This window comes from Phyllobates terribilis, unplaced genomic scaffold (assembly GCF_046119375.1).
Source record: "Phyllobates terribilis strain yellow unplaced genomic scaffold, ASM4611937v1 Scaffold_1__5_contigs__length_1240528914, whole genome shotgun sequence".
NCBI classification, from domain to species: Eukaryota; Metazoa; Chordata; class Amphibia; order Anura; family Dendrobatidae; genus Phyllobates; species Phyllobates terribilis.
Genome location: NW_027362761.1, coordinates 9,850,172 through 9,862,686, shown reverse-complemented (window position 1 = coordinate 9,862,686; position 12,515 = coordinate 9,850,172). Strand labels below are relative to the sequence as shown.

General features: G+C 47.3%; 1 protein-coding gene across 3 annotated transcripts in view; it reads right to left on the bottom strand.

The window, feature by feature from the left end:
• Positions 1 to 12,515, bottom strand: part of LOC141167079 (scaffold attachment factor B2-like) — a 183,333-nt gene that overhangs the window by 105,783 nt on the left and 65,035 nt on the right. For all 3 annotated transcript variants that reach the window (XM_073654455.1, XM_073654621.1, XM_073654535.1), the window contains exon 9: positions 3,593 to 3,702. In XM_073654455.1, the coding sequence (XP_073510556.1) occupies positions 3,593 to 3,702 (110 nt within the window). The remainder of the gene's footprint in view (positions 1 to 3,592; positions 3,703 to 12,515) is intronic.

The window sequence follows — 12,515 nt, the reverse complement described above, 5'->3', positions numbered from 1 at the left end:
CTCCCATGTTGACACATTTCCCGCTGTGTCAGCACTTGCTCTCTCCAGGGCTCCCGTACAGTTATTATGACACATGGTACCCAATCAGCACTGGCATCACCGTCACTGACTACGTACAGATTGCACACAAAGAGGAAGTGCCCGGCTGATCTCAGTTTTCCTCTTCATGTTTAACAGCACAGGATCCCAAGAGACAACGAGTGCCGACACCACGGAAACAGCACGGGAGGGGAGAATAAATTGTTTTGTTTTTATTTTATTTGTGGCAAACCTATAAATCAAGAAGGGATTGTCCTAGTAATGGACAACCCCTTTAAGTTCAACATTTCCACTAGCGAGCACCCTAGTAACCCCATAACACCAACAGACAGGAAGTGTTGTCATAGGGATTTTGGAACACCAGGATAGGGCTTCATTCAAATCTAACTTTTTTGTGTGAGTAAAAAACTTTAGCATGAATAATGCAGGAGCTCTTTGTTAAAAATTACATTTAAGTAGATGACCCTATGAAAATGGTCTTCTTACTGACTCTCGAGTTTATAAACCTACTTTAGTAAAAAATTTTAGGTAATATTTAATATAAGGAGTCCTGTGTACAGATTCCTCATCTACCGTCAGAGTAAGTGGTTACAAAGAGTCTCTCTGGTGTACCCGTTCAGTTTAACAAAGACAGCCTAATAATGTGTGTGTGGTTGAGCATAGAATGTATGGACTCTTGAAGGTATGTGTATGTATGTGCTCGGTGTATACACATGCATGTGTCACATATGAGGTTTATGTAGCATCTGCATATATAATTGAGTTGATAGGTATAAATGTGTCAGCAATCGCCCAACAAACATGTAAAACTTTGCTTGTTCATCAGGTGATTGGATGGTTCATGGCGGAATAAACATTGTTCTCAGCAGCACATCACTGAGTGTAAACTGCAGAAATGCTGCTGATAACATGATGCTGTATGGGGACAGATTGATCTACTAGTGATTGTTCTGTCCCCATCATTCTTCCTCAACCGGTGTAAAGGAGCCGGAAAATAAGCGCCGAACGACTTCAATATTATCAATCACGCTCGTTCAACGGCCTGAACTCAGCGCATGTAAATGTAACCAAAATGTTTGTGTGTGATGGTGCAATGTGTGAGTATTTAGGGGCCCACTTTAAACTTTTGCCTAGGGCTCCACTTTGTCTAAAACTGGCCCTGATCATAGTATAAGGGAAAAGCTCTTAAATTTAGAGCCCAACCTTTAAATTCTCCTGTCAAACACCTTTACAATACCTGGACTACACTTTGTTGGCATTGCTCATCATGAGGAATGGACCTCATGGATCTCAAAACCAGTAATGCTTCTTCATTGCATCTTTTTTTCCCTATAAATTTTTTTCATATCGTTGGATCGTTTAGTGGATTAATTAAAGGTTACATTTTAATTAAATATGACGTGTCCAAATATAACAGTCGATAGATCAACAGACCAGCTGCTAAGGCAAGAGGATACAGAAGCCATTTATAGCAAAGCAGCATATCATAAAAGTAGCTATTCCTTTAGAGTGACTGTTTCAAAATTAACTATAAGCAGGTTGAGAATGAGAAAGCGATTTTAGAAACCACAGGTTAAGACTTTTTCAGGAAGTGGCGCATACAAGGCCTCAGTCCAGGCATCTCCTTGATTCTTGGAATCTCAATTTCGTTTTGGAGGCACTTCAGGTCTCCACCCTTTAAGTCTATTAGGGAGATCTCTGCTCTCTGTCTCTCCTATAAAAAGTTAGTGTTTCCAGTAGCCATCACTTCCATCAGAAGGGTATTGAAGGTGGCAGCTCTCTCCTGCCATGCTTAATAGCTAATCCTACACCAGGACATGGTAGTTTTAAGGCCCTCTCTCTTTAAAGGTGGTCTCGGCTTTTCATCTTAACATCAAGATAGTCTTAACATCTTTCTGACCTGCGCCCTCTCATCTGAGAGCTTTGCACAAATTTGATGTCGTCCGGGTGGTACAGACCTAGGGGGCTTGCTGCTTCCAAGACTACTACTGCTCACTCGATCAGAAAATTAGAGAGGCTAACAAGTCAAAAGGCAGTGTTCCTCCTTTCAGGGTCAAGGCTCACAGGCATGCCCATGAGGCATCGGTTTTACAACTCTGTAAGGCATCACTGCATACCTTTAAGTTTTATGGGGGCCACACCTTTGCTTCGACAGATGAGAGTCTTGGCAGAAAGATTCTACAAGCAGCAGTAGCTTAGACGGCAGCTTGAGCTGCAGTGGAAAAATTTCAGCTGGGAACAGTACAATTCGGTTTCTTTCCTATCCGAGGGACAGCTTTAGTATATCCCACAGTTTCTGCATCCCCCAGTGAGGCGACCGAGAAATAAAGATAATTGCTACTCACCAAATCTTTGTAGCTTCTCTTGGGGGACACTGCACCTACTCTTGGTTGCCTGGTAGGGCGTAATTGAATTATTCTTTTCTTAATTAAGGACGTGCCCACTATGCGTTTAAGCGTTTCTGCAGCGGAAATTCCACTGCAGAAACGCTTAAAAAACGCATGGTAGAACGTCTGCAATGTTCCACAATGATAATCCGCATGTGCTATGCACATGCTGCAGAAATTTCCGCTGCTGATTATCATTGCGGACAAATACGCAGCACTAACAATTAGTTTGCGGAAGTGCTGCGTTTTCGCCGCCATTGACTTGCATTGGAACGCATAGATTTCGCATCACTGCATCTGTACATGCGGAATCCATGTGTTTCAATGTGCGGATGGTACCCAGGTTTGAAGAAGGAGACTCTCCTCCGGACCCGGGTACCATAGTACCTGTAAAAAAAAAATAAAAATAATTTTATTTACCTTCTGATGGCCCCCGGAGTCCTCGTCTCTGCTTGCCATCAGCTCGCGGTAGACTAAAGGACTTGTACTGACGTCATTTAGTCATGCGACGGGTCACGCGACCGCTGACGTCGGCAGGTACTTAAAGCTACTGCAAGCCGAGACAAGGACTTCAAGGTCATCAGAAGTTAAGTATATATTTATTTATCATTCTTTCGGTCACACTATATAAATCCATGCCGGTTGCATGGATTTATTTAGTGTGACCAAGTTGACAAGCACTTTCCAAGTGATGCTAAAATCGCTTGGAAAGCTCTTGTCAACCCGCATGCGGAAATGCAAGTGAAGAACGCATCACATCCGCATGTCCCTGGCGGGAAAAACGCATGTACAATCCGCATGCGTATTTTCTGCCAGGGAGATGCAGAAACGCTCAGGAAAAAATCCGCAGCATTTCTGCATCGTGGGCACATAGCCTTAATGCTTTTTTAATAAAAACTGAGGAGGCCTGATGCTAGAAGGCAATGTATAGTTTGCATCATCAGTGAGAAGTGCATGTCAATAGCACCTTTAGAAATGTATGCTTAGAAAATTGGTGACGTGTTCAATACTCATTTCACCTGCTGTATGTACAGATATTAGTCTAATAAACCCATGACTGTGCAGGTTACAAGAAGGCCTCCACAACATCTAGGAGTAAAGGATGCAATGAAAGACTTCACAATCAGATAATACAAACATCATTTTAGCAAACTATAAATCCTTACTTGTCTGACTTATCTGATGAACGTCGACGATCACTACTTGATGATTTTGCTCTTTTTGGTTCATTTTCCTTTTTGTCTGAAGGTTTCTTACCAGCTGGTTCATTTTTTGCCTGCATTATTTAGAAAAAACAGGAGTCAGAATCCTTACTCATTTCTAAAAGAGAAATGTATGATTGACATGTATATTAAATTTAGGTACATTAGATTTTACACATAGAAATATCCTGTGTGACATTCTAAAAAATATTCATATCACTGATTTGCATCTATTTTGAATACCATGTATTATTTCAGGAATTAGACACCAACATAATGTTAAAAAAAAGAAAGAATTAGAACGTACAAAATAAAAAAACCTTACACTCACCTTTCCGGCGGCCTCAGTTAGTTCCCGGTGTCGCTGCTGGCTCCGTGGCAGGTACCAGTAATGTAAAAGGATCTTCCATGACATAAGCGGTCAGGTGATGGTCACGTAACCATCAGCTGACTAAATGATGTTACCGAATGACCTTGCAGATCACCGCTGGGGGCTGAGGAGAGCGCATAGTCGCCGGGAGGACATCGGGGGGCGCCAAAGAGGTGAGCATGATTATTTTTATTTTTAACTTTATAATTCTTTAACTTGTAGGTACGATGGTACCTGGGTCGGATGAGTATCCTCTTCTCCAGACCAAGGTACCATCCGAGCATTAAAATTGCATTAAGTCATGCGGATCTTATGCGGTTCAATGAAAGTCAATGGCGGAGATTTTGCAGCGAAATCGCACTAGAATTGGTCTTGATGCGTTTTCTTACAGCAATGCGAATCCGCAGCAGAAATTTCCACATGATGTGCACAGCATGTGCTGCAATGCAAATCCTCATATGTCAGACCTATTACAAGCGATTTTAATGGGTTTTCGTTGTGAAAATCCGCCGCAAAAACGCATTAAATCCGCATCGTGTTACATTTGGAGAAAGGTCAACAAGGCCTATGATGAAAGGAACACCATTCCTACAGTAAAGCACGGAGGTGGATCGCTGATGTTTTGGGGATGTGTGAGCTACAGTAAACTTGGTAAAAGTTCAAGGAAAGATGAATGCAGCACGTTATCAGCAAATACTGGAGGCAAATTTCCACTCAGCACCCCGGAAGCAGCACATGTGACGTACTTGGACGGTACAAAACACAAGGCCTAGTCGACCTGTCATTGGCAACAGCAGAACAAAGTGAAGGTGCGGGAGTGGCCATCTCAGTCTCCTGATCTCAATATCATTGAGCCACTCTGGGGAGATCTCAAGCGTGCAGTTCATGCTAGACAGCCCAAGAATTTACAGGAACTGAAGGCTTTTTGCCAAGAAGAATGGGCAGCTTCACCATCTGAGAAAATAAAGAACCTCATCCACAACTACCACAAAAGACTTCAAGCTGTCACTGATGTTCAAGGGGGCAATACACGGTATTAAGAACTGGGGTATGTGAACTTTTGATCAGGGTCATTTGGATGTATTTGGTTGTCATTAAGAGTTAAAAAGAGAAAACACAGTAGTTTGACAATAAATGGCTTCACCCAACCAATAAACATGAGTGGAGAAAGTTAATTTTGTTATTCATATTCTCTGAAGCCAATAAAGGAAAAATTATGCCGGGGTATGTAAACTTTTCATCCGGATTACCACCTAAACATGGCAGACCTATTAACAAGTGGTTTTAATGAGTTTCCACGACGGGAAAACGCATTAAAACATCGTGTGAACATAGTCCAATAGGATTTTCATGTGCACAAACCTCTGCAACAAAATCTGCAGAGTGGGACTTGACAAAGACACTGCTCCAAACTTTATTGGGGTAAAAGTGAATTTTTGGATGGAAACTACGCTGCCACAGTAGAAATAAGCCTTGCCTGTGCTTTGGGACATTTTGACTGGGGGGTTATGGGCTTTTAGAATGGTTCAGATGATAGGCCTGGAATAACAGAAAAATTAGAGAACTGCAGTTGTTAAAAGGCAGCTAAAACAAGAGTGGTTAGGAAAAGGGACAAGGAATAAATTGTAAGGTTTTTGGTCATCATTTTCTATTAACTATAACTTTCTACTTCCATCAACCAAGCCATATTGGGGCTGGTTTTGCTGCAAAATGGAGCAGCAGTTTACATTAAATACTGAGTTTTCATTCAGTATAAAATATGAGTTACAAAAGCCATCAGGTAGAATGAATAAAAAAATTGAAAAAAATGACAATGTCAGAATTTACTACACTCACTCTCACCTACGGTTGTTATAGTTGTGGCGATAAGAATTGTATGTACTTTTTTTCTTTTATATCTCACAAAAGGCATATAGTAACTTTATATTTTTTTCTGATAAAACACATTTAGCGCCATGTAGCTTTGGTGGAGGATAAGAAAATGAGGCATATAGAAAAAGTAGAAAGATGCAGTTTCACACAATAAAACAACAAGGAGTTTAAAGAGCACAGAAAATCTAAGCGAGGGACGGTTTTCTAACTTGAGGCTTTTTGGATCACTAGATCAGAGGAGCCTAACAACCTCAATAGCACCTGCTTTAACATTCATTGCATTAAATGTTGTACAGAATTTGATGAGAGATAGGACACCTCTGGGGAAGCTATTAAGTCATCCCGGCAAGAAGAACGTAGAGTTCGACAAAACAGGTTATGGAAAGTCAAAAAGGAGGAATAAGGATTACCGAGCAGAACTATGCTTAGAATTTCTTGAGAATCTTAAGCAAAAGAGGGAAAAAGTAAAAAATTGTACGGTAAGGTGGAACTGCCCAGAGAAATGAGTATGGGTACATTGCCAATATCCGAGGGTTGTGAGCTCAGGCTACCATAAGAGAAGACAAAAGATAACAGAGCAGGTACCAATTAGTCAACTGTAGCAGAAGTAGTTGTTTTTGGCTTAAGACATTAGACTTAACAGTGACTAGCGCCCTAGTTACAGGGCAGAACAACTGGCTATTGGCAACACTACTGAAATTCGATGTCCATAATCTCCAAAGACATACCGATAGGGAGCTTAGATTGTGAGCCCCAATGGGGACAGTGATTATAATGTCTTTTAAGCGATGTGGAATAGGATGGTGCTATTTAAGCAAAGCATAATAGATAAACAAATAAACCTGATATTAGCCTAATTAGTATAAAAGAGGTGTTAAGTACCCAAATAGACTCCTAACTATTTTCTAATCATATAACAGCTTAATACTTCAATGTTACAGCAGCAACTATATATTGCTGTAGTCAGACTGTTGGAGAGCGGTCCTTGTGACTGTAGTACACAGACCATTACATTTAAAAGAGGTAGAAGTAGACCTTCCTCTGCCTCCTACTTTAAAGCCCCCGTCTCACATAGCGAGATCGCTGCTGTGTCACGGTTTTGGTGACACAACAGCGACCTCACCAGCGAGGTCGCTATGTGTGACACTTTGCAACGATCAGGCCCCTGCTGTGAGGTCGCTGGTTGCTGCAAAGTGTCCTGGACCATTTTTTGGTCTTTGCCCTCCCGCTGGTCAGCACACATCGCTGTTTGTGACCAGCAGGAGCAGCGATCAGGCTGGTAACTATGGTAAACATCGGGTTACTAGGGGCACACGCGCTCCTAGTAACCCGATGTTTACCATAGTTACCAGCCTGCTCCTGCTTCAGCAGGCTCGTAACCAGGAGCAGGACATCGTGGAAAGATTCTTTCCACGATGTCGCTGCTCCCCTGATCGTTGGTGAGCCTGTCTGTTTGACAGCTCAACAGCGACCACATAGCGACGCAGCAACGATCCCTGACAGGTCGTATCGTTGTCGGGATCGTTGCAGCGTCGCCAAGTGTGACGGGGCCTTAAGCAAACTAAAAAAGATTGTTAAGTTTAGCGAACAAGCAGTACAAGAAGTACCAAACAACCCAATTGTGTACAGGCCCCACTGCTGTGACTGTCAAAAAGTCCTGTGTCAGTATTTGGAAAATTCCTCTAAGGCTGCGTGCCCACGATGCGTTTTTCATGCATTTCCGCTGCGGACTTTCCGCAGCGGAAACGCATCAAAAACGCTTGGTAATCCGCACCCCATGGTCCCCAATTGCATTCCGCAATGTCAATGCACATGCTGCGGATTTTTCCGCAGCGTTTTTGCAGCGCTCGTAAATACGCATGTTCATTAATTTGGCGGAAGCGCAACGGAAGCGCCGCCATGGACTTGCAATGAGACACAGAATCCGTGTCTGTACATTTGTACACGCGGATAGACAGATTTTGGTAAGACCTTACCTGTAAAATCCTTTTCAGCGAAGGAAGGAAGGGAGACACAGATCCATTACTAGTGGGTAGGCAGAGCCCCACAGGATAGTTCACCTCAGATTAGAAAAAGTGACGACCGGCCCCTCCAGCTTAGGCTCCTCCTACTCCATGTCCTTCAGTCCGTACACAAGCTAAGGAAGAGCAGACAACACCAGCGGAACAACACAACCCCTTCCGACAAATCAGAAATGAGAGAACAGGTTATGTATACAACAGAAAAAAAACAGTCCCAGGCACTACTCACTGGACCTGACAACTGCGATGAGCTGGCAATGCTGGAACAGAGCCCTAGCGCGCCGACCCCAGTCCCGATGACCGCCATCAGAGAGGAGTCACGCCGCAGCTGGAATACAATAATGCACTTCTGCCATGGGAGGGTGCCGTGTCTCCCTTCCTTCCTTCGCTGAAAAGGATTTTTACAGGTAAGGTCTTTCCAAAATCCGTCTTTCAGAAGCAGAAGGGAAGGAAGGGAGACACAGATCCATTACTAGTGGGACGTCCCAAAGCAGTCCAGAACTCAAGGGTGGGAAACAGTGGCAGAATCGCCAACATCGCAACAACTTAGACAAGCGCGCAACAAGCGCCAAAACTAGATAAAGAGATAACCTAAACCACCGCCGCCTGCAGGACCCTGCGTCCCAAGGCCGCATCGACGGAAGCACTCACGTCCACTTTATAAAATTTAGTAAAAGTGTGAACGGAGCGCCAGGTAGCCGCCCGGCAGAGCTGCGCTGCCGAGGTCCCCTGATGAAGAGCCCACGACGAACCAACAGCTCTCGTGGAATGAGCTCGAACCTTAACCGGACAAGGCTCGCCCTTGAGCCGGTACGCCTCCAGGATAGCCGAACGTATCCACCGAGCTATAGTGTCCTTGGAAGCCAGCTGACCACGCCGAAGACCAGCAGGAATCACAAAAAGAGTCCGACTTCTGAAACCCTTGCGTGATTGTAAAATAGAACTTCAAAGCCTGCACCAAACCCAACAAGTGCAAGGCTCGCTCCTTTGGACTTTTCGGATTTGGACAGAGGGAGGGTAACACGATGTCCTGATTGACGTGGAAACGCGACACTACTTTAGGCAGAAAATCGCCACGGGTACGAAGAACCACGCGATCTAAGTGGAACTCCAGAAAAGGGGGCGAGCAAGACCGTGCCGCCAACTCAGAAACCCTTCTCAAAAGAGGTGACCGCCACCAGGAAGGCCACCTTCCAAGAAAGCAAGTAAAGCGTAGCTGAATCTATAGGCTCAAACGGCCCATGCTGAAGAGCCTCCAAGACTAGATTGAGCCGCCAAGGAGCCACAAACGCCCTCCGAGGCGGAACGGACGTGCAACCCCGCGAAAAAACGAACGCACATCCCTGCGCGAGGCAATGGCCTTCCGAAAAAGCACGGATAGTGCAGACACCTGACCCCGCAAGGTACCAACCGCCAGACCCTTGGCCAAACCACATTGCAGAAAAGCCAAGAAGTTGGGAATGGAAAAAACCCTCGGGTTCCTTGACGATCCAGAACACCATGAATAGAAGGCCTACCAGGTTCTGTGATAAATCCTAGTCATAGCTGGACCTCTGGCCGCCCGCAAGATGGCAATGACCTCGGCCGAAAATCCACGACGGGTCAAGATCTCGGTCTCAAGTGCCACGCCGTCAAACAAAGCGACTTCAGGTCCGGATGACGAATGGGCCCTTGGGTTAACAGGTCCGGGCGAAGAGGCAGTGGAAACGGAGGCGCCGCCAGAAGAGACACCAGCGTTTAATACCACGCCCTCCGCGGCCAATCCGGCGCCACCAAAATCGCCGGAATTCGTTCGAGTTTGATCCGCCGGATCACCAGAGGAAGTAAGGATACCGGCGGAACCACGTAGATTAGCTCGAACTGGTCCCACGGGGCCACTAGAGCATCTACCGCCACAGCCTCCGGGTCCCTGTACCTGGACATGAACATCGGAATCCTGGCGTTCAGCCTGGATGCCATCAAGTCCACCTGGGGAGTCCCCCAACAGGAGCACAGCAGTGCAAAAAACATCCGGATGAAAACTCCATTCTCCGGGATCCACCTGCTTGCGACGGAGGAAGTCCGCCGTGGTATTCAGCACTCCTGGGATGTGAATCGTGGAAATGGCTGGAACCCTGGACTCGGCCCATACCAGGATCTGAGAGACCTCCATCATGAGTCTGGAACTCCTCGTCCCGCCTTGATGGTTGATATACGCGACAGCTGTCGCATTGTCAGTCTGAATCCAGATCGGCAGACCGCTCAAGGGGATAGTCCAATGTCGGAGGCAGAGAAATATCGCTCTCAACTCCAGGATGTTGATCGGCAGAGAAGACTCCTCTGACGACCAGACCCCCTGAACCTAGAGATCGTTCCAAACCCCCCCCCCAGCCAGTCAGGCTGGCATCGGTGGTAATGACCGACCACCGTGGGAGGAGGAAGGATTTCCCCAAGGATAAAGCCCAAGGACGTAACCACCATCCAAGAGACTCTCGCACCCTGCGGGAGATACTGATACAGCGATCCGGCGATCGATCCCAACGGGTCAGAATAAGATCTTGGAGACCCCGGGAATGAAATTGTGCAAACGGTACCGCTTCCATTGCCGCCACCATCAGACCCAGAAGGCGCATACACTTACGAAGGGACATCGCCATCGCCAACCTCATAGCCTGGACATGGTGACGAAGGTTCGCTTGTTTGTCCAGAGGCAGGGACACCACTGCCCGTACCGTGTCGAAATGCATCCCCAAGAACAGGATGGACTGTGACGGCTCCAATGACGACTTCATCCAATTGACCAGCCACCCGAAGTCCTCCAGGTGCTGAAGGGAGAGATCGCGAGCTGTCACCGCCTCCTCCGCTGTGGGCGACACAAATAACAGGTCGTCCAGGTAGGGGAGAATCATAACTCCTTGCCTTCGAAGGAGCGCCAAGAGCGGCGCCAGAATTTTTGTAAAAACCCTGGGCGCCGAGGCCAACCCAAATGGTAGGGCCACAAACTGGTAATGGGCCTGACCTATGGCGAAAAGCAGGAAGCGCTGGTGAGCCCTGCCGATAGGGACATGCAAATAGGCGTCACGGATGTTGATAGACACCAAGAAATCGTACTGTGACAGGGCCACCACGACAGAGCGAAGAGACTCCATACGGAATTTCCAGGTCCGGACATGAACATTCAATTCTTTGAGGTCCAGAATGGGGCGAAACTTGTCCTCCTTTTTGGGGACCACAAAAAGGTTGGAGTAAAACTCCCTTCCCCGGCGGAACCGGAACCACCACACCCTGCTGCAGAAGAGAGTCGACCCTCCGCAGCAGTGCGGCAGCCAGCTTGGGCTCGGACGGGATGCGTGACTGACGAAACCTGTCTGGGGGAGGGGTCGGTCGAGAATGAAACTCCATGAAATAGCCTGCCGACATAACCCGCGTCACCCAGGCGTCCGATACGTGGGACGCCCAAATCGACCCGAATTGTAGCAGACGACCTCCCACCCGAGAGCCCTCGAGAGGGTTCCTGGCGTCAGTCCGCTTTAGTGGGCTTTTTGTCAACCTCCCGTTTGTCCTGACGGAAATGTTTCCAGGGAGTACGGGATTTCTGGGTGGTCTTTTTCCCGGAAGACGAGGGACGACCCGATCTCCAAGAGGGCTGACCGAACCGTCCCCTGGGCCGAAAGGACTGACGACCACTACCGGCACTTGACCTACCAGACGTAGAAGCCGCTGCCTTCCGCTGCGGCAAAGCCGCATCCTTGGCCTTTGCCTTGGCATTCAGCTCCGTGAGGTCCTGACCAAAAAGCTGACCGCCCTTGTACGCTAGACTAAGCAAACCTTGTTTGGATACAGAGTCTCCAGTCCACTGTTTAAGCCACAGTGCTCTCCTGACTGACGGCCGAGGATTGAGCCCTGGACAGAACGGAAGTAGTATCTAGCACTGCATCCCTGCCATATCGGGCCGCCTCTTCCAACAGCTGGAAAAGCCTTTCCACCTGAGACAGCGGAGTCCCATCTTGCCACGCCGTCCGCAGCTGATCCAACCACCTCAGAGAAGCCTCACCAGCCGACATGGCCCCCAAGGCCGCTCGGAATCCATGACCCGCGGCCTCGTAGATGGACTTCGCCGCTAACTCCGTTCTTCTGTCCAGTGGATCCTGTAGACTCGCCTTTCTTTTAACAGGAAGCAAAGAAGATTTGCTCAGCTGAGACAATGGCACGTCCACTTCAGGAGAGGGGACCCAATTAACGATCGTCTCCGTGGAGCAGGGATACAGGGCATCAAAAAACCGCATCCCCTGGAAGCGTTTATCCGGACACAGGCGTTCCTTCTCCACCGCCTCATTAAGTTCATCATGCGAAGGCAGTGTCGAACGAGCCCGACGCGACTCCTGATACAGCCGGGCCGACTTGCCAGGCCTTGTCACCTCTTCAGACAGCTGTGACGCTTCCCGCATGGCTCCAATAAGAGCATCCACGCGGCCCGAAAGCGAAGCAGAGCGACCCTGCCGATCCTCTTCATCAGAATCGGAGATCTCACCAGCAGAGCTTGTCGGTGATTCCGAAGCCTCCGATGCGCTGCGCGGAGGAGACAGCACCACCACAGGCCTGTGGCGCTTCTTGCCTTGTGACGTCGGGTGGGACTTACCCAATG